Source organism: Leucoraja erinacea, chromosome 10 (genome assembly GCF_028641065.1).
Source record: "Leucoraja erinacea ecotype New England chromosome 10, Leri_hhj_1, whole genome shotgun sequence".
Lineage (NCBI taxonomy): Eukaryota > Metazoa > Chordata > Chondrichthyes > Rajiformes > Rajidae > Leucoraja > Leucoraja erinaceus.
The window spans coordinates 49,053,898-49,080,527 of record NC_073386.1 but is presented as its reverse complement, the minus strand read 5'-3'; the positions used below and the strand labels follow the sequence as shown (position 1 = coordinate 49,080,527).

General features: G+C 43.0%; 1 protein-coding gene across 8 annotated transcripts in view; it reads right to left on the bottom strand.

The window, feature by feature from the left end:
- The window catches only part of axdnd1 (axonemal dynein light chain domain containing 1), a 96,360-nt gene that overhangs the window by 33,432 nt on the left and 36,298 nt on the right, over positions 1 to 26,630 (bottom strand). For 6 of the 8 annotated variants that reach the window (XR_008724161.1, XM_055642193.1, XM_055642195.1 and 3 more), the window contains 10 exons: positions 25,133 to 25,253; positions 21,804 to 21,905; positions 20,070 to 20,236; positions 12,602 to 12,677; positions 10,933 to 11,167; positions 7,786 to 8,005; positions 4,849 to 4,942; positions 2,470 to 2,660; positions 1,155 to 1,251; positions 784 to 927 (listed from right to left, as the gene is read on the bottom strand). Coding sequence is in view for 7 of the 8 variants with exons in the window: in XM_055642193.1 (XP_055498168.1) it covers positions 784 to 927; positions 1,155 to 1,251; positions 2,470 to 2,660; positions 4,849 to 4,942; positions 7,786 to 8,005; positions 10,933 to 11,167; positions 12,602 to 12,677; positions 20,070 to 20,236; positions 21,804 to 21,905; positions 25,133 to 25,253 (1,447 nt within the window). In the remaining variant the exon portion in view is untranslated. The remainder of the gene's footprint in view (positions 1 to 783; positions 928 to 1,154; positions 1,252 to 2,469; positions 2,661 to 4,848; positions 4,943 to 7,785; positions 8,006 to 10,932; positions 11,168 to 12,601; positions 12,678 to 20,069; positions 20,237 to 21,803; positions 21,906 to 25,132; positions 25,254 to 26,630) is intronic. The other 2 variants (XM_055642192.1, XM_055642194.1) reach the window with 1 other exon arrangement.

Below are 26,630 nucleotides of genomic sequence, written 5' to 3'. Positions count from 1 at the left end.
CGCAGAAGTGGAGAGAAGGGGAGGAGAAAGGCGGTAGAAAGGGGGAGAAGGAGTGGAGACAATTTTAAGAAGCCAGACAACTTATAATACAGTTTAGTGGGCATTTAACCTACCTATCGGTTTTCCTTGGTCCTGGAAACTCCAATGAGCCAATTAAAATGCCCGGTCAGCGAAGGAGATTGCCTACGGCTGCCCTCGACTGCCTGTAACTACATAGCGAACCCTTCCACTGCACTACGAGTTAAAAAGAACCATGCCGACCAATTTTTACTCGCGGAAAATTTTTCAACATGCTGAAAATTTTTCCGCGACCTAGCTGAGGCCGCGAGTATGCCGGAACATCGCTTGAGGATGAAGGAGAGTCCCGTAGACCTCATAGGACCTCCTAGGACCACGTGTCATAGGCCACAAACTCCCAAGCCTGCTCAAAAAAGCAGCATACTGCTGCAATCCATCTGTTATTTTTGTAGTATTGCAATAGACAAGCACTAAACCAGAAGAGCAAAAGAATAATGATTTTAGAACAAAATCTGAGTTTCTAATTGGAATGATGCTTGTGTAGACAACGCATACTTTCAGCACTTGTTGAGCTCACTCACTGTCAGGGTGAAATAAGTTGCTGATATTCATTAGTCCTTAATTATTAAAGACAGACTCCAGATCAGATGACAAAACTCAATCAAGGAACTAACTCATCACATTAGCACAGTCACCAGAACCAGACATTGGGCCAAAGGAAAGCATGGTTAATATGTTGGAAATATCTCCTACACGCATTCTTACCCGCAAGCAGGCGGCGCATAGATCCCGGGTCCTATTGATGTGAGATTGTTCCTCTTCATCTGCAGATATTAACAACCGGACTGAGTATCCTTGAATTCCTGAAAGCAAAGTCTCACAAACGTTTATCCACTCAGACGACTCCATCTTGCGGGGAAAAAAAAGATTGCAAGGTCGTCATGTAGCAACATGATTCAATAATTGCGAGAAGACTCTCCTAAAGATAAAGCACCTTCTCAACTACTGAGGGAGAAATGACAGTAAGATTACCTAGATTTTTTAAATGCAAAAGAATAATGCAGATGCCATTAACTGCTCCCCTATTAAGTATGCTATCTGATGCTTAACTCATTGTTGGCAATCGGGAATATTACCTTGAGATTTCCCAGCTCCTTTATTTCATGATCTGGATTTTCTGTGCGGTTGGCTTCCAATTGCTTTACCATTTCGTCAACTATGTCCCTGCACCAACTAGAAGAATAAACATAACAGGTACAGAAAGGGTAAAAGGCATCAAGAAAAGATAAGAGAACAAACATATTTAAACACTGCAACAAACAGGTCAAAAAGGTGCTAGTTTCAATGATCAAATTTAATTAATTAACAATATATTTAACTTTGATTGTATCCCATGCCAGAGATTTCAGTGCACATTTAGTATATGCTAGCATTTATTTTGAGAATTGAACTTTGATTGTATCCCACAAAACAGGGATGTAATGCTGAGGCTCTATAAGGCGCTGGTCAGGCAGCAGTTGGAATATAGTGAGTGATTTTGGGCACCATATTTGAAGAAAGATGTGCTGGCTATGAAGAGGGTCCATCGGAGGTTTACAAGAATGATTCCAGGAATGAGGGGGTTAACATATGATGAGCGTTTGATGGCATTAGGCCTATACTCGCTGGAGTTGAGAAGAATGAGGGGGGACCTCATTGAAACATACATAATAGTGAAAGGCTTGAATCGAGTGGATGTGGAGAGAATGTTCCCACCAGTAGGAGAGTCTAGGACTAGAGGCCATAGCCTGAGAATTAAAGAAGGAGATGAGGAGGAATTTCTTTTGTCAGATAGTAGTGAATCTGCGGAATTCATTGCCTCAGAAGGCTGTGGAAACCGCCAATGGATATATTTGGCAGGGATAGATAGATTATTGATTAGTACGGGTGTCAGAGGTTATGGGGAGAAGGCAGAAGAATGTTAGGATGGAGAGATAGATCAGTTGTGATTGAATGGCGGAGTAGACTTGATGGGCTGAATATCTTATGATGGCACTTCTTTGCAGTAGTAAGAAACTCCCCACTGTCTGAGATGCAGGATTTCAGATATGATACATTGAAAAAATCTCTAGGTGCTATTTACAGTGTATTCCCAGTGACATCGCTAACATTTACCCATCACCACGTTAAATAATCTGATTATTATGTCAATGCTGTTTCTGGAACTTAACTGTGTGCAACTTGGCTGCTGAGTTTCCAACAGTAAATTGCCTTCAAAAGTACTTTGATGATGTTGATGTTTGGGGAAAAATACTGAGCTCAAGAAAGTAGTATATGATCACCTACAATCTTTTCCATTAAATTACATTAAACAATAGTAAATATCTGCCTATACATCCAAAAGTGATATCGATGTTGCCTCATTATTTTTCAACGCCAATATTCTGGAAATTGGGCTGACTTTGTTATTACCTATACATTTGTGTTGACAATATATTCAGTTGACTGGCCACCATCAGAGCTTTTTCCTCCAGTTTATCAGCTGTATTTGGTTCACGCAGGTATTTGAAGTATATTCTTTCGGCACAACAATCTTGGTCATGTACTACGTAAAGCAATATATCTACGAGCAAGTGGCTCATTGCACTTTGAACGAGCGCAATCTGCGAGACAGTAAAATAAAATATATTTAATTTTCATCAACTGTTTTGCTGTCTTTCTTGCCCATTGTACATTTAACAATTTTACGATGCTCTTTATTGATGGAAAATATTAACATAACAAACAAGCAGAAGTCATGTAAATCTGAATACTGTACAGACAAACCATTCAGAGCTTCCGTGCAACAGGCACATGGTAGGAACTCAATTTTCTAGGCAATAGAGATTCCATAATATGACTAAAAAAAAAAATCTAATTCCACCTTTTGTCTAATCTAATTCCGACTAAATCTTTGGCCTTGAAAATGTGCATTCCACATTACATCATCTGTGTGGCTGGAACAAGGTGTAGCATAGAATATAATTGGTTAGGAAAATGGCATTGAACAGGTGCCACACAATGGGCAATGAAGATATCGATTGATGGTCTGCCATACATTATTGCCTTGTAGACGAGAGTTCCTTTTCACAACTCATGCATTAAAACCCAGATGTCTATTCACTCCACTATCAGGAGGAGACATTAGAAAGAGAGGGATGGTAGGAGGAAAAGGGTGAAGCAAGAGGGGAGCAGTGATGCTTGGTGATGGAGGAGAATGTTACAAAGTGGCTCGTAATGGTTCACAATTGTGGGGTGGGGTGGAGCTGAATTTTATGCATTAGCTGGTTCTCTCTACCATCGTCCATGCTCAGGCAGATCCTCTGCAAATTATATTCACTTCCTCAAGTGAATGTCTGTAGGCCACACAAACATGAATGAAAATCATGGAAACTGCATCATGATGTGCATGACATGGCAATGGTCTATATTATGGCACCAAATTAAAAGTGCAACCAAAACAGCATTAGATAATTCTATACATGTAGAAGTATGGTCAAGGAAATATTTTACGTTCAGATTCCATGATTGTGTATATTTGTACAGAATTCACACCTGGTTAAGAGGAGGATTTAATGCCTCAATGAACAACATATTGTTGCATTTATAATAAATAGTAGAAGAAAATTATATCGAAGTTGAAATACACTATCATCTGATACTTGAAATTAGTTGTATGTTGGCAGTTTCTACCTAATTGTAGAAATTTGAAATGAAGCAAATTAGAGTTAAAAATAAACAACATTGGAACCAAAAATGTTAAAACATAGGCAAATAAATCGACTATTAATCTGCTATCCGGGTATCAGTGCTTTAGTTTTCAACAGGATTGGTCTGATTCTATCTGCTCTTTAAGTAACTTTTTGGTGCTCTGGAATATCAAACAGGATTTTCAGAATGTTTGAAATCAGCAAAGATCTACCAGCAGCTAATTCTACACTGCGGGATTGACAACTAGCTGGGAGAGGCATTTGGTAAACCAACAGGACATCAGTACTGCAATTTGGTTTTATAGGTTTAGTTTAGTTTATTGTCACATGTACCGAGATAAAGAGAAAAGCTTTTGTTGCGTGCCAACCAGTTTTATGAATTGCAATGAATGTTCACCTTTTCTTTTAATTTTTTTCTTTGCTTTCTGCCCTATTTAATACTTCCTTAATTTTATCTTCTTTTAACTAAATTTTCTAGATTATATAACTTGCCAAGGTAGAAATTTATTCTTATTTATATGCACAAAACATTTTCAAAATGCTATCATTTTATTGAAGAAGCACATTATACATTTAATTCACAAAACACAGCGTGAATCTCCACTGTAAAACAAATACACAAAATGCTGGAGTAACTCAGCAGGTCAGGCAGTATCTCTGGACAACATGAATAGGTGATGTTTCGAATTGAGACCCTTCTTCAGATCCAATCTGAAATGTCACTAACCCATGTTCTCCAGAGATGCTACCTGACCCGTTGAGTTACTCCAGCACCTTGTCACTTTTTTGTAACCCGACATTTCTAGTTCCTTGTTTCTGAATCTCTGCATTATTATATTGTCAACATTTGTCAGTTTTAATAACAGATCAGACAATACTCCAAATGGCTGATCCATTTATCACAAGCATTCTGCCCTCTCTTTATTTTTGGTGAATTTTGCAGCCAGAATACAATCCCCATGATTAGTGAACTATGGCTGTAAGGTAACCCTCTATCCAGTTACCATAACTACTCCCCAAATAGCTCTGCAAATAAATTCATCATCTCCCGTGTAGACACTTGTCTTGCAACCACTCTTTGAGAGTATCTCCAGTGGCTTACCTGCTGTGCCAGTTTGGTGTCCTTGTAATTTATCATCTTAAATAGTGCAATCAAAAAGGTCTGTATCTTCTGATTCACTTCTGTAAGCTGCTCTCTGACATAAAAAAATTAAAGAAGAAAACCAGAATTCTAATTAAATTCTATATGTTTTACAGTGGGAAATAAATAACAACTTGGTTACTATTTTATCAAAAGAATACAACATTTCCTCATATTTGCTGAAATAGCAATATACGCTAACTTCTCCCTTCTCTGTACTACATATTATACCCAGGAATTGCTGTGCCACTATGAATCTTCCCTATTAATATATCTGCACGCCTCACGGAGCAAGGTTGAGCAAGTAAGGGGAAAGTTGGGGATAAATGGATAGCAAGGGGTAAAAGAAGGACAAAAGACAGAGGCTCTGCTCTCTTCTGAAATTTGGAGGTAGAGTATATTCACGTAGGAAAGTAAACACTTGAACTGAGGTGGTCGGATGAAGAGTTTAGCTGACACTGCACTGGGTACGAGTTCAGTGTAAGTTATTAGAGTGGAGTAAGTGAAAGAAGAAAGAATGCCAGTTTGAACCAAATTAAATCAGATAGATATACTGGTTCTAAGTGAAAGAAGATATCAGTTTAGATTGGATTGGCGGGAAGAGGGTTTTACACACACACAGAGAGAGTTGGTGACTTATCTGCCCCAGGCACACTGAAGAAGATAAAAAGATAAGGAGTCTAATGGACTGGAGTTTGAGGGATGAACTAGAAATAACTTGAGAAGGCAATTATTATTTTTTCTAAGATTTGTAACCTATTATTAGCTTGAAGAAGGGTCTTGACCCAAAACATAGATGCTGCCTCACCCATGGATTTTTGTCTACCTTTGATTTTTCCAGCATCTGCTGTTCTTTCTTAAACATCAGTTAGATATTAAATTGGTTAATAAGTATAGATTGCGTCAGATTTAATTTGGATTTTAGGAAGCAAACCCCTAATTAGATTTCAATTTCAAGCTCCCAATACTTGTTTTATTTTAAACAATACAAATGAAGAACTTATTGGAGGTACTTAAATTATTGTTTCTTCTTTGTTGGCAAAAGGAAACTAGCTCTTGGTGCATAGTTTACTGACCTGCACTCTAAATACCTACATTTCAAAAAAAAAAAGACAATGCCATACATTGCTTTTACACGTTGTGTGGTCACGATTAAAGTTGTTGTCTAGTTGTTAGTTTTTATTGAGACATCAATTTAATGCATGCCACCTGTTGTGCTGAAGGTTAATGGATATTGATTCTTTGTTTTGTTAGGTCCTGGGGAATGAGGCTACTCATCCAGACCCATAACATTGCTGGTACTGAAAATCTCTGTTCAACTCATTAAAGGATCAAAATGCATTTCAATGAGGTAAAACGGATGAGGCACAACTGAAGTATAGGAACATCATTCAGTTACTCAGCACTCTTTCAAAAAATAATTAGGAAAGAGCTAACAAAATAAAATATGTTATTTGGTGCTTTCTCCCTTGACATTGGAAATGTAAAGATTCTACCCTTACTCCAGCAAGACGTCTGCCTATTTTCAAAAAGATTCCTTTATCAGAGAAGAGCAGCTGTTGACATGAAGATGGTCACAATAGTAGATTTCAGGAACACAAACTTCAGTCTGGACTTAAGACATTGGAGAAGAAAGTTATGAAAGTCAGTAGGTTAGAGGGGTTCAAGCGTGATGTAAGTGCTCAGAAAACTTCCCTAATGAAAGGTCAACAGTTATGCAAGATGATCGGAGATATTGCCAATTAAATTAAAGATCACAGAAGTCACTTCCCAAAATACTTTTACAGGTAATAATGCTGCAGCTTACCAATGGAGTAGTTCTTCTTGCAGACATTTACCTCTCCTGCAGCCTTATGACTATTGCAAAATATCAGTCTCCAACATAAAACAAAAAGAACAGACCTCTGTGACTTGTAACCTCTGCTTGTAAATTACAATCCTTACAGTTGATTCTGTTACATGAGCCTTTTAGTTGAATACAACCGTAAGCATTGATTCATTTTATCACATGCATGGTGTGAAATTAAATGATCAGTAATCCTAATTAAAATATCTTTCTATGTTCACTTAAGGCTTTAAAGAATCTGCCTAAAGACTATATATCTAAAGTGAGAACAATCTACAGTGGCAAAACATATCAAGCAATCAGATTATGCCGAAATGGGAAAAATGGGAAGGGTGGAACAGTGGGTGTTGAAACAGATACTTGAAACTGTGGTTGTTTTGAATGTCCTAGCTAATTTCTACCATGTCACTGTTGGCCATATATTCAGTCCTTGTCAATGATAATGCAAGTTTAATAATTTATATTATGTCTGTAATCTCAAATGTATATAACAATTATAAATAACCAATTTCCAAACATATTTAGTAAGCCAGGGATTGCAGACAAGACATTAGTTGTCACATCAATCTTTAATTGATTTTCCCTTTGACTAGCATTCTTCCTGTGTGATGAGTCCAATTGTTCACCCATAGGAGAGAAAGTGGATTGAAACTAAATTTTAAATTCAATTAAAATTCAATTTCATTTTGACAGCATGATAGTTTGGGATTTCTTTGGAAAGCATTTTGGAATTGGCATTCTGCGTTTGAAAACAGTTTACAGTTGATTTTCATTGTTTATGATGCCCAGGTTAACTTCTGTTTTTGCTAGAATTTAAAGTCTTCCATTAGCAATTTGGGACCGCTTTCTGATAATTTTTCTGGGACAAATGCTCGTCAGTGGTCTTGAAATAAATAAGTAGATAAAGAAGCATAAAAACAACAAATCTGAAATGAAACCAGAGGATACTGGAAATACTCAGCAAGTTAGGATGTGCCCATGGAAGGGGAACCAGGTAATTTTTCAAGACAAAGACCGTAGTTCAAGTAATAAACTTTAATAATGAGTAATACCTGATATCTGGGAGATTCATTTTTTCCACCTCCTCGTCTGATGTTAATTTCACTGCCTCTTCCATTAGATTTATCAAAGTCGGGAAAACCTCAGAAAGCTTCAGCAAATTAAATTCTATCATTCCTTTTTCATCCAGAGTGGTAAAGTCAAATTTAGTTCTGCAGGATTCAAGCTGGTCCTGTAACTTCATTAAATACCAAGCAGTGCCTGTTAAAATGACTACAGATAAAATTATCTGCAGAATCATCCATCAATAATAATTCTTTGTCTACTGTGATATAGACTGAAATAGACTAGGAGCTCATTGTGCTTGAGACTTGGCAAAAAAGGTCTAAATCTCAGACACGAAGAGCAATGTTCCAATTCACTGCATCGCCTGACATTTTATTCTGTTGTGGCTTATTCAAACTGTTAATGTTATAATCTATCAAAATCCACAATAGATTCAGATATCAGTATCAGCTCAGTTGTAGCATTCTCACCAGCTCATGAGTTGTAACCCCAAGTCAGAGATATCAGCAATTACTACCGCCAAACACTTCAAACATAGAAACATAGAAAATAGGTGCAGGAAAGGCCCATTCAGCCCTTCGAACCAGCACCGCCATTTATTGTGATCATGGCTGATCATCTCCAATCAATAACCCGTGCCTGCCTTCTCCCTATATCCCTTGATTCCACTAGCCCCTAGAGTTCTATCTAACTTTCTCTTAAATCCATCCAGTGATTTGGTCTCCACTGCCCTCTGTGGCAGTGGAGACCACGGACTACAGACCCTCCAACATCACCCTCACATCCAGCGACGCCTCCTTCCTTGAGGAGCTTAATCACTTCTATGGCCGCTTCGACAGGGACAATCTAGAGACAGCCATCATGGCTGTGCTACCTGCCGATCACCAACCCCTCACACTCACCCCCTACGACGTGTACGTGGCACTGAGTAGGACTAATGCACGTAAGGCTGCTGGCCCTGACGGCATCCCCGGGCGCGTGCTCAGGGCCTGTGCTGCGCAGCTGACAGAGGTCTGGACTGACATCTTCAACCTGTCACTTGCCCAAGCAGTTGTCCCCACTTGCCTTAAAGCCACCTCCATCGTGCCAGTGCCAAAACACTCCACTGCGGCAAGCCTCAATGACTTCCGCCCAGTTGCACTTACCCCCATCATCACCAAGTGCTTCGAGAGGCTGGTCCTGGCACACCTCAAAAGCTGCCTACCCCCCACACTGGATCCCTATCAGTTTGCCTACCGAAAGAACAGGAGTACGGAGGATGCCATCTCAACGGCACTTCACTCCGCCCTCTCCCACCTCGACAACAGAGACACTTATGTAAGAATGCTGTTCATCGATTACAGCTCAGCATTCAACACCATTATTCCATCAAAACTGATCACCAAACTCGGTAACCTGGGCATCGACCCCTCACTCTGCAACTGGATACTGGGCTTTCTAACCAACAGACCCCAGTCTGTGAGGTTAGACAAGCACACCTCTTCAACCCTCACCCTGAACACCGGCATTCCTCAGGGCTGTGTGCTGAGCCCCCTCCTCTACTCCCTCTTCACCTATGACTGCACACCTGTACATGGTACTAACACCATCATCAAGTATGCAGATGATACAACGGTGATTGGCCTCATCAGCAACAACGATGAGCTGGCCTACAGGGAGGAGGTCCAGCACTTAGCAGCATGGTGCGCTGACAACAACCTGGCCCTTAACTCCAAAAAGACCAAGGAGCTCATTGTAGACTTCAGGAAGTCCAGAGGCGGCACGCACACCCCCATCCACATTAACAGGACGGAGGTGGAACGTGTTTCTAGCTTCAGGTTCCTGGGAGTCAACATCTCCGATGACCTCTCTTGGACCCACAATACCTCTACTCTGATCAAGAAGGCTCATCAGCGTCTCTTCTTCCTGAGGAGACTGAAAAAGGTCCATCTGTCTCCTCAGATCCTGGTGAACTTCTACCGCTGCACCATCGAGAGCATCCTTACCAACTGCATCACAGTATGGTATGGCAACTGCTCTGTCTCCGACCGGAAGGCATTGCAGAGGGTGGTGAAAATTGCCCAACGCATCACCGGTTCCACGCTCCCCTCCATTGAGTCTGTCCAAAGCAAGCGCTGTCTGCGGAGGGCGCTCAGCATCGCCAAGGACTGCTCTCACCCCAACCATGGACTGTTTACCCTCCTACCATCCGGGAGGCGCTACAGGTCTCTCCGTTGCCGAACCAGCAGGTCGAGGAACAGCTTCTTTCCGGCGGCTGTCACTCTACTCAACAACGTACCTCGGTGACTGCCAATCACCACCCCCCCCCCCGGACACTTATTATTTTTTTATTCAAATCGGTTGCTATGTCGCTCTTCAAGGGAGATGCTAAATGCATTTTGTTGTCTCTGTACTGTACACTGACAATGACAATTAAAATTGAATCTGAATCTGAATCTGGCAGGGAATTCCACAAATTCACAACTCTTTGGGTGAAAAGTTTTTTCTCACCTCAGTCTTAAATGGCTTCCCCTTTATTCTAAGACTGTGGCCCCTGGTTCTGGTCTCACCTAACATTGGGAACATTTTTCCTGTATCTAGCTTGTCCAGTCCTTTTATAATTTGATATGTTTCTATAAGACCCCCCCCTCATCCTTCTAAACTCCAGTGAATACAAGCCTAGTCTTTTCAATCTTTCCTCATATGACAGTCCCGCCATCCCAGGGATCAATCTCGTGAACCTACACTGCCTCAATCACAAGGATGTCCTTCCTCAAATTAAGAGACCAAAACTGTACGCAATACTCCAGATGTGGTCTTACCAGAGCCCTATACAACTGCTGACAATGACAAGGTGAATTGGAAGAGATGCCTTCTGTCATCTCCCATGGATGTCAAAGAACATCTGGCACAATTCAAAGAAAGGGTGATCGCACCAGCATCTGATGTGCGGGGATCGCTGGTAGGTGCGGACTCGGTGGGCCGAAGGGCCTGAGCCCGCGCTGTATCTCTAAACTAAACTGAGCTGTACCGCAAGCAGCATAATTGAAACAAATAATCAGGTGATTATTTCACTGATGTTTGTGGGACCCTGTTATATAACAATATTAGTCTTCGAATAGTAAAATATGTATATAAACCAAATTCAGAAATACCATTTTCCCCTGAGAGCGTCATTGTATGCCGGTGACAAAGTACATTCACACAGTTGTTTAATTCTTCCATTAATATTTGTTCAGCCATTTTTTCATCACTGGTCCACTTATGTCGATTAAAAAGTGTCAGACTGAGCTCTGTCCAATCATTTTGCAACTGGACTATCTCAAGTAGTTCTTCTTTATTAGCTAAGAATAATGATCCTTCAAATCGCTCATAGTCTTGAGTAACCATCTAAAGGAAAAAAAAAAATCTATTTTAGAGAATTAAGATTTATTCAGATAGTTCTTAAATAAAGATCATGCGGGTTTCTCACATAAGGTTATTGGACACAATCGCCACACTTAAGTTTACAAATATGGGTCATTTATTAAAGTGGTCATAAACATAAATTATAAAATATTCGCTTAATAGAGCCAGTGCTAATAATTGTAATCCACAATGTCCTAATTCTTTAGTGAATGTGGTTTACCACCTCCTGTCATAGATTAGTTCCTCACAGGTATCTCCTCTGTTACCGTAGTTCTGCTCTCAAGCCTCCTCCCCCGACATAACCAGGACAGAATTCGCCGTCCTCGACTTTCACCCCACCAAACTTCGCATCCAACACATCGTCCTCTGACATTTTTGTCACCTCCAATGTGATTCCACCACGAATCACATTTTCCCATCTCCACCCATTTCCACCATCTGCAAAGAAGACTCCCTCCGCAACTCCTTGGTTCACTCATCCCTAACCACACCCACCCCAGGCATTTTCCCTTCAAAGACAGGAGATGCAATGCCTGCCCTTATACTTCCTCCCTTGATTCTCTCCAGGGACCCCAACAGTCTTTCCAGGTGAGAGAGAGGTTCACAGGCACCTTCTCTAACCTCATCTATTGCATCTGGTGTTCCCGATGTGGCCTCCTGTACATCGGCAAGACCAAGCACAGTCTTGGCAAATGGTTACGCTGAACTCACGCTCGGTTTGTCAAGGCCTACTTCATTGGTAACTATTTTAGCTCCCCTTCCCAGTTCCATATTGACCTTTTTGTCCTGGGACTCCATGCCACAGAGGAGGCACAAGCAATTTTGAGGTACAACACCTCATATTTCACTTGGGTAGCTTACAAACCAGCAGTACGAAAGTAGACTTTTCTAATTTTATTAAACTTCTACCTTTTTTTACTTCTTTCCTCGACGGAGATGCAACTTTTTTCCGTGTCATATCTCTGTTCGCACTGCAACCCAACAGTTGGCTGCGTCTTGCTGGGGACCGACTTTGGGATCTCCAACTGCGGGAGCCTGCGGACTTACCATCATGGAGCTTGCGATCCCTTTGTCAGGGATCGATTTCGGGGCTCCATCCACGGGAGCCTGCGGACTTTAACATAGTGGAGCTCACAGTCCCTTGGTTAGGGACCGACTTCAGGAGCTCCACGCCGCAGGAGAAAAGGAGGATAAGACTTTATTGCCTTCCATCACAGTGAGGAATGAGCCACTGTGGTGGATGTTTATGTCAAATTCTATGTAGTGTGTCTTGTTGCTTTTTTGGTATGACTATGAAATCAAATTTGTCGTATGTTGCAAAATATACTTGGCTAATAAATTACGATTATGATTATGATTACGAAATGCATTCAATACATAATGATTTTATGAAACATTACAAAAGAAAATGATCACCTCATGCCAGTCTTTTAGATCTTTTGTTAGTGTGTGCAGCATTTCTTCAGGAATTGTTTTCAGTCCTTTATGATTCCTACAACAACATAAAATGTTAGAAGTATCTTGTTGTATTTAATAATCTATAGACTTTTTACAAGCCACAACAACTAAATATGTTTCTGTCAAGTGTTCCCCGGCTTGCTCATAGAGCCATTTGGCAGTAGTTTCCTCTAGATCCACCACCGTGTGTTCTTACAGTCACTTCTCACTTTACCACAGACAGAGCTCTTATCAATATAGATACACAACTAGTTTTACAGTGTGCCCATGAGTCTATGGGGGAGGGAGGGAGGATGGGGGGGGGGGGGGGGGGGGGGGGGGGGGGGGGGGGGGGGGGGGGGGGGGGGGGGGGGGGGGGGGGGGGGGAGTATTATGGGCATCAGTCAGGAAAGTGCATCTGAAACCATCATCTTTTGAAGGGTGGAAAAAGCACAAGTGGCCACATGGCCTACCTGCTCCTAACTATTATGCTTGTAACACTTCACATGTTCACTATATAATATGCCACAGTAGATTGTTGCTTGATTTTAAATTAAGACAGCATAAGTTTGACCGACTGCAACTCCCAAGCAATGAGCAGAAACTTTTAATACCAATAACATAAAATATATTATTAAAGTAGTCATGCTTCTCAAGTAAAATAACACTTTACAAGTGACACAGTAAATTGAAGTACAATGTTCTTAGTTTGGGACTCCTTTTATCTATGAAAGCCACCATGGCATCTTTCTCTGATCAACTCGTATTTGAAAAATACAGGCTTTAAAATAATTTGTGACAAGATCAAATTACATGTGAACATCCAAAATCGTTCAGTAAAATCGGTAACCAATAATTTAAACAAACTGATGGCTGAGGATTTTCATGTTAACATATATCTCTATATAAATATGGCATTTAAATATTTGCTCAGTGCTTTTGTGCTTCATGGGAGTTAATCTGTTCAATTTTAAGAAATGCTGTTATAACAGACTAAAAAGTAAAACAAAATATATAGAATTATTTTATGGCATGGTAGGTTAGTGTCCAAAGTGCAGACTAATCCAAGTTGTTAAACATCAGATTGCTCTGAGCAATCACGTATGTAATGGGATCTATCCCTGGATATTGAGAGAGGCAAGAGACGTATCTTCTCTAGCTGCAGGTGAGTTCCTGAAGGACTGGAGAGCAGCAATGTTGTTCCTTTCTATTCATGGAACCTTTATCATAGTCACTTTTACGACTATACACGATGGATATACATGTCACATCATGGATGCCCCCAGCCAAACAGACAGCATTTGGATTTGGTGCACTCTATGGATTTCTGCAGATACAAGGTACACTGCTGACTGTGGCAGATAGGATGCCTTCAAACCATTCAGGAATCATCATTTGGCAAGGATTCTATGCAATTGGCATGGAACAAATATCACCCGTACATGTTAAGAAGTTTCTCCAGATGCATTCCAGATAACTGAGTAGCTGCCACAAATCATTCACTCTGTGCCACTCCAATTCTATCAATCTATTCTGTCTTCCAAGCAGACAGGTTATTTGGGACACCACAACATTAGTAAAAGGTTATCTCATGAAGCACTGAGAATGCTTACCAATAAAACATGCTATTTTGCACCTAAAATGGTAGATATCAAGCCAATGAAGTCCTGTATTGTTGTCATTTGAGCATCTTCACCACTCACAAAGGTGTTTTTCAATATATATAGCTGCACATTTTTCTAATTGTGTATTTTGCACTAATGTTCATTTGCACAGTCATTTTTCTTTTCACTCTTCTATAATTTCTGTACAATTTATGTTTAGGGATAACACTTCCATACTCTCCTCACCGTTATTACTCAGATGACATTGCAGCGGCACCTAGTGGTGGCCTGGGGAATCACAGCCCACGCTATTGGCTGGCGCGGTCAAGTGATCGCGGGAGTGTTTTCATGGGCGTTTGGTAAAGCATCCATTCAAGCTCCACCCTGTTCGAAGGAGCTTCGTTATTTTGGCTGTTTAAAACTCGCTTGACTTGACTCGTCAAATTGGTGACCCCGTCAGTCCAATCGTTTATTCGGACTTCGATCATGCAAGTTGCCGCTAACCCCGATGCCCAGCTGCCCTCCTTGCAGGATCCTCCAGCAATCGGCAAGTGCGATGGCCTCAAGGCCCTGCTGCTCCGCACTTTTGGGCTCAGCAGCCGCGATCTCGCCGCCAGCCTACTCCACGTGGACGGCCTCGGCGGCCTCGCTGACCCTGCCTATTGTTTGAGCAGGCCTTCCTAGAGCAGATGCCCGATGGCATAGCTGGTTCGGACTTCGCCGACCCCCTGCAGCTCGCTCGCCGAACGGGCCGACGAACTGTGGCTCGCCAAGCGGCAGGTCGGCGGGTCCATCAATCGGGTTTCCACGCCCGTGCACCAGCAGCCTCGCAGAGACATCCAAGCCTTCGCTGCCATCGCCATGCCGCAGCCGCCCGCCGGACACTGGGGTCAGCGCCAGTGTTGCTGCTACCACCAACGCTGGGGTGCCGAGTCCCGATGATGCCGTGCCCCCTGCTCATTTACGGGAAATGCCCAACCGCTGGGCGCTGATTTCCTCCAGGCCTTTTCGCTTCTGGTGGACGTGCCTGGTGGGCGCCTCCTTCCACCGGTGTGCCCACGGCCCTCGGAACCCTTCCAGCCTGCTGCTGAGCACAGTAGCCGAGGTAGAAGGCTCGTATACCTCCCTGCTCGCCGAGCTCCCGGGGCTCCTCACCCCCCCCCCCCCCCCCCCCCCCCCCCGTTTTTCGTGCGATGGCCCTTAAGCACGGGGTGGTGCACCATATTCCCACTGCGGGCCCGCCATTGCATGCATGAGCGCGCAGGCTCCTGCCTGACAAGCTGCAGATTGCCAAAGAGGAGTTCAGACAGCTGGAGGACATGGGAATCTGATAGCCCATGGGCGTCCCATTGCACATGGTCCCTAAAGCATCTGGGGGGTGGAGACCGTGCCGGGATTATTGGCGCTTGAACGCCGTTATGACCGCGGACCGCTACCCGGTCCCACATAGCCAGGATTTCATGGCCTATCTGGAGGGCGGCACCATTTTTTCCAAGGTGGACCTGGTCCGCGGCTACCACCAGATTCCCGTTCACCCTGATGACTTGCCTAAAAGCGCCACCATCACCCCGTTTGGCCTTTTCAAGTGGGTATGCATGCCATTTGGTTTAAAGAACGCTGCACAGGCATTCCAACGGCTGGTGGGTTGGGGGTTAGAGTTCATATTCAACTACTTAGACAACATCCTGGTCGCCAGCCGCTTCCAACAGGAGCACTACAGGCACCAACGGGCACAGTTCCAGCGGCTCCAGGACCACAGACTGGTAATCAACCCCGCTAAGTGCCAGTTCAGCCTCTGCACCATTTCCTTCCTGTGGCATCATGTCACCTCGCAGGGCGAGACCCCGTTATCCACCAATGTGGAGGCCATCCGGCAATTCCCTCGGCCGCTCACCGGCAAGGGGCTGCAGGAGTTTATTGGCATGGTGAACTTTTATCATCGGTTTGTGCCGGCATCTGCCAGGATCATGCGTCCTTTGTTTCAGTGCCTCGTCGGTAAACCACAGGACCTTGTGTGGACAGCCGAGGTTGTGGCTGCGTTTGATGATGCAAAGGAGGCATTGGCCAAAGCCACCATGCTGGTGCCCTCGAGGGCCACCCTCGACTGGCCTCATGGTAGACGCCTCTGATACGGCTGTTGGAGGGGTGCTCGAGCAGCTCATCGATGGCCGCTGGCAGCTGCTGGCCATTTTCAGTTGTCATCTGCGGCTCCTGGAACGCAGCTACAGAGCCTTCGACCGGGAGTTCCTTGCCCTGTACCTGGCTGTCCGACATTTGCAGTATGTTCTGGAGGGCAGGCCGTTCACAGCTTTCACTGACCACAAGCCTTTAACGTTCGCCTTGGCCAAGGTGTCCGACCCCTGATCTGCTCGACAGCAGCAGCATCTGGCGTTCGTGTCTGAATTCGCCATGGACGTCCAGCAGGTGGCCGGTAAGCTCAACATGGTTGCCAATGCCCTGTCCCGCCCTGCCGGCCGTGGACCACAGAGTGGATTATGCGGGGCTCGCAGAGGAACAGCGCACAAGTGACCAGATGGACAGTTACAGGATGGCCGCTTTTGGGTTGTGGTTGACCGACGTCTCTTTCGGCTCAACAGGAGTGTCGGTCCTTTGTGATGTGTCCACGGGGAGACCACGCACAGGGTCTTCCACGCCATCCATGGCCTGGCCCACCCTTCAATCCGGGCAACTTCTGCGCTGGTGGCAGGCAGATTTGTCTGGCAGGGTCTCTGTAAACAGGTCGCAGCTTGGGCCATAGCCTGCATTCCCTACCAGATGTCGTAGGTCCAACGTCATGTGTGGGCACCGGTACAAGATTTTGTGGTTCCCTCGGGCCGTTTCCAGCACATCCATGTGGTGGGTCCACTGCCGCCGTCTCGCGGTGCCACGCATTTCCTCACTGTCGTGGTTCATTTTACGAGGTGGCCTGAGACTGTACCGCTAACGGACACTTCCACCGCGCCTTTTTCTCGGGCTCTCGCAGCCTATTAGATGGGCCGCGAGAACTCAGTTTACTTTGGCTTTGCGGGCCGCACTGGTGCAGCTGTACGGGGTGCAGTTGCACCACACCACCGCCTATCACTCTCAGGCCAACGGGTTAGTGGAACGTTTCCACCTGCACATGAAATCGGCACTGAAGGCACGGCTCACTGGTCCGGACTGGTTCGACCAGTTGCCTTGGCATCCGTACGGCCCCTAAAGCGGACTTGGACACGTCGTCCGCTGAGCTGGGTAAATGTGATTAGCGGGAAAAAGAGTCACCGTGGTAAACTGGCAAAGTCTGTTAATTGGTCAAATTACAGTACAGGTGCACAACCTTTTATCCGGAGTTCCGGAAACCGAAAAACTCCGAAAACCGGCCATTTTTTCCAGGATGTCGTCTGCACACCAAAGCTCGCGTTTGGCGCCAAACTTGACCCGAAACGACCCACAGTCAACCCAGGTCTGTACTACTGTAGCGGCTGCCTCCTCCCCGGAGACCCGGAGACACTTAAACATCTGTAAATCATTGCTTAAATGTTAGTCAGTTAGTTTGGAGGGCTTTTATGTGGGGGGGGGGGGGGGGGGGGGGGGGGGGGGGGGGGAAGGGGGGGTTGAAGGGGTAAACTTTAATTCTTAGTCCCCTACCTGGTCGGAGAGACGGGGAGCGGTCAATGCCTTACCGGGTCGCCGTGCAGTAAGCTCCGCAGCGCTGTGGCCGCCAACTCCCAGCTGGGGCTGTGGGCGGCGCCGGTTGTAGCTCCGACCCCGGCAACTCTACCCCTGGCGGCGAGGCGCTCCAAATCCACCGCCGCCCGCGGCCGGACGCCCGCAGCCCCAGCTCCGCGAATGTTGGGAGTCGGCGACGTCGCAGCGCTGGGATACCAGCGGGAAGTGGGCAATGCCTTACCGGGTCGCCGTGCGGTAAGCTCCGGGGCGCTGTGGCCGCCGACTCCCAACATTCGCGGGACTGCGGGCATCCGGCAGCGGGCGGCGCTGGATTTGGAGCGCCTCGCAGCCAGGGGTAGAGTTGCCGGGGTCGGAGCTACAACCGGCGCCGCCCGCGGCTGGACGGAGCCCCCAGCTCCGCGATGTTGGGAGTCGCCGACCAGGTAGGGAACTAAGAATTAATGTTTCCCCCTTCAAATCCCCCCCACCCACCACATAAAATCCCTCAAAACTAACTGACTAACATTTATGCAATGATTTACAATGATTCCCCGGTCTCCGGGGAGGAGGCAGCCGCTCCAGACTTTTCAAGCCGCCCGCGCTACCTATCTAATCTACGCTAAAAATCTTCCATTCGGAAATCCGAAAATGTCCGAAATCCGACAAGTGTCTGGTCCCGAGGCTTTCGGATAAAAGGTTGTGCACCTGTAATTAGTGGAAAAAGCTCAGAAAAATAATATCCAAATAGTATCTTGGCGGTGCAGAGGCATAGCGGTAGAGTTACTGCTGGGTTCAATCGTGCCTACGGATGCTGTCTGTACGTAGTTTGTACATTCTCCCTGTCACCGCATGGATTTTCTCTGGGTGGTCAGATTTGCTCCCACACTCCAAAGGACATACAGGTTTGTATGCTAATTGGCTTCAGTCAAATCATCCCTAGTGTGTAGGATAGTGTTAGTGTACGGAGTGATCACCGAAGGGCCTGTTTCCACGCTGTACCTCTAAAGTCTAAAAGAACCACCTAGTACTCTCAAGTAGCAAGAGCTCTACCAATGTACAGAAACATAGAAATTAGGTGCAGGAGTAGGCCATTCGGCCCTTAGAGCCTGCACCGCCATTCAATATGATCATGGCTGATCATCCAACTCAGTATCCCGTACCTGCCTTCTCTCCATACCCTCTGATCCCCTTAGCCACAAGGGCCACATCTAACTCCCTCTTAAATATAGCCAATGAACTGGCCTCAACTACCCTCTGTGGCAGAGAGTTCCAGAGATTCACCACTCTGTGTGAAAAAAGTTCTTCTCATCTCGGTTTTAAAGGATTTCCCCCTTATCCTTAAGCTGTGACCCCTTGTCCTGGACTTCCCCAACATCGGGAACAATCTTCCTGCATCTAGCCTGTCCAACCCCTTAAGAATTTTGTAAGTTTCTATAAGATCCCCTCTCAATCTCCTAAATTCTAGAGAGTATAAACCAAGTCTATCCAGTCTTTCTTCATAAGACAGTCCTGATATCCCAGGAATCAGTCTGGTGAACCTTCTCTGCACTCCCCCTATGGCAATAATGTCCTTCCTCAGATTTGGAGACCAAAACTGTACGCAATACTCCAGGTGTGGTCTCACCAAGACCCTGTACAACTGCAGTAGAACCTCTCTGCTCCTATACTCAAATCCTTTTGCTATGAAAGCTAACATACCATTCGCTTTCTTCACTGCCTGCTGCACCTGCATGCCTACTTTCAATGACTGGTGTACCATGACACCCAGGTCTCGCTGCATCTCCCCTTTTCCTAGTCGGCCACCATTGAGATAATAGTCTGCTTTCCTGTTTTTGCCACCAAAATGGATAACCTCACAGAAGGTCCATGGATAATTAACACGGTAAGGTACAAAAGTGGAGACATGAGCACTAAATGATAAAGCGATGTTGAGGGATTAAATGAAGGGGTGAAAATGACAAATAGAAGATCACCCACTTTGGGTTCAACTAATGGGCTAAATAGCCTATTTTCAGCACTATGTTCCTGCTTTATTTACCACTGTAGATTCTGGGCCTCCTGGCCTGGACTCAAGATTAGAATTGGATCCTATAAATGGGGAAATAAATTGAGGGAGGAAATACAAATGTAAAGTTTTTTTCACTGTGGGTGTCACATGAGTTTAGTGCCAATATCTTACCCAATATAATGCTTACTTTTTTTTCTCTGATAAATATTCGTGCCATTTTCGGAAGCCAGAGAGAATTGATTTTCTTTTTTCCAAACTTGAATTCTCTGCATCTTGCAGAGTTTTAGTGAACTTCAACATGTTTTCTCTCCATTCCCCAGTAATTTCCTGTAATTTAGCCTGGTCTTCTGCATCCTTAGAGCATGGAGAAAATAAATAGGTTCAAGTTATTTATAAAGAGTACCATACATCAGTAGATTTTTTGTAAAGAGGTACTGTACTACCAACAAAATTCAATCAATTCACCACAATATAAAAACGTCATGATACCAAAATTCTGAGGATTCTGGATATCTGAATAAGTTATTTGGATTGTACCAATGAGCATGCTAGTTATTCCATAAAGACTTTGTGTCACGCGACATTGACCATTGTCCCTTGAGATCAATTGATAATTTCTATGGTAACTGCAGTTGATTAGTCCCTGATTATTTAATGCATTAACCAGCTCTTTACCCAACACTCTTTTTCCCAGTTTGAGGCAAGGATGATATAATGTCCTGCACGTTTGCTTGCAACCAGTTCTTAAAGTCCAGACCAGGTAATCATATGCCTGGATGATTTGGAGCCATTTACGAATAATAGTCCTGATATTAATTATGTGGATGTTGTAATCTTTGATATCTTCATTTTGTAGTCAAAACCATTATTCTATTCATTTTATGAAATGCAGAATGGATTAGCAGATAGTTTTACCGTTCCAGAACGTGTGTGAGGTATTCCATGGCAAATTGTACTCATGCTATGTAAATTTCCAACTAAACTAGGGACATAAGGAACTGCAGATGCTGGAATCTTGAGCGAAACCCAACGTGCTGGAGTATCTCAGCATGTCAGGCAGCTACTCTGGAAAGAATGGATGTGTAATTTTGGGTTGGGACCCTTCTTCAGGCATTGTAGTGAGGATGATGGGAGCTGGAAAAGAGGTGGGGAATGCCCTGGCAAGTGATACATGGATGCTGCTGAGGGGGGTTTAATTGGCAGATGCATGGAGTATGTGACAAAGGCGAGAGGTGAAAAGGAGACAAAAGGAGGTCAGATAAGGAGAGAACAAGAGTGAGATGTAAAGCTTTACAGAGGGAGGAATATAGAAGGGATGGTGAAAAACGGGGCAGGTTAGTGAGACAAACATGTGACCTGGGTTGGGAGGAAATGGTTTTTTCAAATGTTCGTAATTTTCATCTTGAAATCTGGACCAAATGTGCAGTATTGTATGAAATGCACAATATATTACGTGAAGCATTCTAAGTTTGCATAATATTTTTCATATTTTTAATGTTGCATTAAATTCTTGTAGATATCACAAGATAGATATCATGTTAACAATATAAGGCCTGCATTTCAAAGCACATATCATTGAGAACAAGAGTGCTCATGATAGGCACTTTTAACTTATTTCTGACGGAGGGACTGTGAAACATTAGAATGGATAATATATACCGTTTCCATTTGATTTATTCTTTATTTCACGAGGATTTATTGTTTTATAACTGAGCACCAAAAAATAAAATCTGCATCAACTTTATAAAAAACTCAATCTCACAACAGTAAAAAATACAGCATCAGTTAGTTATGCACACAAATTTGCCCTGAATATTCCAACTGAATATTCCAATTGAAAAACATTTCTCAACATTTTTTGTTTAAAATAGATGATACATTTCTAAATCCACAAAAGTAATTTGTGAAGCCAACAAGCTACCTTTATGCCAAGCTGTGCTACAAAATGGTGTGCAATTGTAGTCCAGAGTTTTGCACTGATTTCAAGATCGTGAACCAGTTTAAGATTGTGCTCCTCAATCACCTGCAAAGAAAGAAATAGGTAACGATGTCGCTAAGACATAACATTCCAACTCCAAAGGACATATAATCTAAATTGAAATTAACAGATTAAAATGTTATACCGTGCAGCAAATATCTATAAGATTGTACATGTTCCCACAAGTATTCCGGTTTCCCTTTGTTCCTCAACATGTTGAGTTCATCCACATCAATGAGGCACAACTTGCATTCCATGCCACTCAGTGACAATATCTATCCTTAAACTAGAAGCAGAATGATGCTCGAGATAGATTTTGCTGCACTGTTCTCATGTTTGTTGTGGCAAAATAAAATACGACAATAAATTAAAATGTATTTGGAGATATATTTGAATTAGTTGTTTTACTTCCTTTATTTAATTTGATGAAACCCTTGGTGCAGAATATTTCAATTACCTTAATTACCTGATGTCACCAAATTTAGCCTCAATATGTGTGTAAATCATGACTTGAATCCATGAAGGACCTAGACCACAAACTTATCTTCAACCACTTCAATAGCAAATGTAGTGTTGGTCCAATTTGTGTAAGTAACTTTGGCATAAAGACAACACCTTATCAACATCCATTTTTGAGATTGATTTTTTTTAATATTCTGGCTCAGGGGGTTAACCATCATATTTGCAAGTTCGTTAAATCATGTGCGATTGCAGATATGGAGAATATTGTAAAATGGCTTCATCACACCTAGGCAAACTGATTGGATGGACAGGAACATAGATGAAAATCTAATAAGGAGTTACCACTGATGCACAATGCAGGAAAATAGAGTACTTTTTCCATTGGTGAGATTTTTAATTATGCTGATGTTCGAAGAACCTAAGTATCTCTGCATCTGCAAGTACACCAAGCATGTGGAAAATCAAATGATATATTGGCCATTATTAAGAGAGGATTTGAGTACAAAGTAAAGATGTCTTACTGCAATTATATTTGGTCTTGTTGAGCTCACAGTTGGAAAATTGTGCATCATTTTAGTTTCCATGCCTTAATATAGGATATGCCTGCCATAAAGTGTAGGAAAGATTCACTAGCTGGTTCCAAGGGATGGCATGTTTGTTATATAAGAGGCAGTAAACAACACGGGCATTCTCTGGAGTACAGAAGAACGAGTGAAGATTTCATAGAAGATGGTAAAATTCATACAGGGATCAACTGACTGGATGTATGGAGAATGTTTCTCCTAGCTGTTGAGATCAGAATAATGGTTACAGTCACAGAAAAGGGAGAGGCCACTTAGAATTGAATTGAGGAGGAATTTATTTTACTCGGAGGATGATGAAATCTTATTCCCGGAGGGCTGCAGAGTTTCGTCATGGAGTTTGTTCAAAACATTGATAGATTTCTAGATATTACAGGAATCAAGGGATTTGGGAATAGTGCAGGAATTTTCAGAACAAGGCTTCCAAGGAACATTTAGTTCCCCTTCTGCATCAGCCTATGTTAGTAGAATGGTTATAAATTTTAAATGTAAAATGCCTACAAGTAGAATCGATCCAACACGACATCTTTATTCCACCCAATGGTCTGCTTCAATCCTATCCCTAAAATATGCAAGTAATTTACAGTGTCTTTAAATAGTGCAAGTGCATGATTTCCACATGTGTTCCATCCTGGCATATCCATGTATCATATCACAGGGCAGGAGGGATGGGGTTATGTGGATTTATGTCATGCATGCACACCATTGGTGTTCATGGATTACATTATCAATTTTACTCAAAATATCAATTTTGTGGGATTTGTTATACAAATAAACTTCATGTCCATGGAGTTAATAATTAAAGGCAGATTTGTTCAAGTATCTTGAAAATGTTCAGGTAATAAGGGAAAGCTAGCATGCCTGATAAACTTGAGTGAATTTGTTCAATAAGATAACTGAGTTGTAGAACAGGATAATTTCCATGATACATAGAAACATAGAAACTTGAAATTAGGTGCAGGAGTAGGCCATTCGGCCCTTCGAGGGCAACCGCCATTCAATAGCATGGCTGATCATCCTCAGTATCCTGTACTTGAGTGATACCCCCTGATGTTCAAGGGCCACATCTAACTCTCTCTTAAATATAGCCAATGAACTGGCCTCAACTACCCTCTGTGGCAGAGAGTTCCAGAGATTCACCACTCTGTGTGTGAAAAAAGTTCTTCTCATCTCGGTTTTAAAGGATTTCACCCTTATCCTTAAGCTGTGACCCCTTGTCCTGGACTTCCCTAACATCGGGAACAATCTTCCTGCATCTAGCCTGTCCAACCCCATTTTGTAAGTTTCTTTAAGATCCCCTCTCAATCTCCTAAATTCTAGAGAGTATAAACCAAGTCTATCCAGTCTTTCTTCATAAGACAGTCCTGACATCCCAGGAATCAGTCCGACTTGGTCTATACGTTATAGGGATTTTCAGAAGACATTTGATAAAGACAAGTGATTCTTCATTGAAACTGAAATTGATAGAATGGAAGCCACACTATTGATCAGCATTGAAATTGATCAGGGGACAGGCAAGAGAGTGGAGCAATATATTTGACTGAATCACCCATAAAGAAGGGATCCCAGGTTCTTTGTGTTGCATTTTGGGATGTCAAATGAAAAGGGGAAAATAAACAATCAATGGCATAACCCTTAGCATCATACCCTTAGCAACCACAGGGTAGTCAATCAGAACCTTTTTCCCCTAAGATGGAAAAATCAGATATGAGAGGGCATGGCTTTAAGGTGAGAGGAGGCATAGTTTAAAGGAGATGCGCTGGGCAAGTTTTTTCACATATAGGTGGAGAATATCTGGAACACACTGAGTTGAGTCAGGGATTAATAATGACATTTGAGAGACTTTTGGATAAGTAAGAGTCAAAAGTGATTTATTATTAGATGTGCCAAAATAGAACAATGAAATTCTTACCTGCAGCAGAACAACAGGTTTGCAAACACAAAACAATAGATAATATAATAACGTAATATAATAACAAAAAAGTTCAATACATAAAAAACCCCAATATTGTGCAAACAACCCAGAGCCCGAGCTATGGGTCAAATACCAGCTGATAGGACTAGTGTTGATGCGGCATGTCGGCCAGCAAAGGCAGGGAGGACCGAAGGGCCTGTTTTCATGTTGCATGACACTACGACTGTATTTTGAGGAACGAGGGAAGGAGGAGAAGAACAATTAAGTTATCATAAATGAAGTACAATATGCAAAGATGCAGTAAAATGAATTACCTTTAGTGCCAGGCTATAGGCAGCATCACTCCACCAATCCTTTTCCTGTGTTAAAGTGTCTATTTGTGCAATCAGTCTTTTTCGCTGCATTTCATATAAGCGGTGATATTCATCAAGCATACTAAGGGCATAAAAATAGTCAATCAATGCAAACAATTTTATATTTAACCTCTAAATCATAAAAGCCTTCAGTTGTGAGTTGTTTAAGAAAGAACTGCAGATGCTGGAAAAATCGAAGGTAGACAAAAATGCTGGAGAAACTCAGTGGGTGAGGCAGCATCTGTGGAGTGAAGGAATAGGTGACATTTCGGGTTGAGACCCTTCTCGACCCGAAACATCACCTATTCCTTCGTTCCATAGATGCTGCCTCACCCGCTGAGTTTCTCCAGCATTTTTGTCTACCTTCAGTTTTGAGTTAGTTCTTTTCATGAAGTAGCTCCAAATCTGATGTGGTTCTTAGCAAAGGAACTACAGCAGAACATTTTGAAAGCTGAAAAATTCTTTGTCATTTTGCCAAAACCTTAGTTTTTTTAAATCAGCTTCTTGTTTAGGTCTTCAGTATTTGAAGAAGGGAATAGGAAATATGAACACAGGAACTAGCAAATAATGTATTTTTTGGCCAATCCATCAATAACAACGTCTTTGAAAAGTATTGTAACTTGGCACAGTGGATGGTGAGGAATTCTAAAAGGAATACATCCAAGTTCAAGGTGGTGGAACAAGGTGGAAATGTGTTAGAACAATGCCTGGATTTTCGGAAGCCAATACTAATAAACTTTGTGGTTTCAAAAAGGCGTTCGATAGTGTACATAGAGTTATCCTGTGGCAAATTCTTAAAGTGTATGGCATCCCAGAGGCTTTCATAAACATCTTCAAGAACCTTTACGAGGGATCCAGTTGCTGCATCAAGATTGATTCAGGAAACACAGAATACTTTAACATTGTCGCAGGGGTAAGACAAGGTTGCCTTCTATCCCCTTACTGTTTATTGTCATGATCGACTCTGTCATGCGGAAGACAATGAACAAACCTGACTTTGGAATACCATGGAGGACAGGAAGGTGCCTCACAGACCTAGATTTTGCCAATGACATTGCACTACTAGCAGAATCGAGACACGCCCTTCAAGAGATGACAATCACTCTGGAGTAGAATGCATCAAAGGTTGGATTAAAGATCAGCAGACAGAAGACTAAGACCATGCAGACTGGAGACCAGCAGCCAATAGACCAACTGATAATCAATGGGGAACCTGTGGAAAACACCACAAGATTTACCTATCTTGGCAGCATGTTCACAGTAGATGGAGATGTAGAGGTCGACATCAACTCCTGAATTGGTAAAGCTGCATCTGCCTTCAGACGAATGCAGCCAATATGGTCGAGTGGCGGGATTTCTAAGATGTTAAAAGTCAAGTTCTTCCAGTCTGCAGTCCTCCCTACAGCCCTCTAGGCCAGTGAGACTTGGAAAATCAATGTGAAGATGAAAAATAAATTGG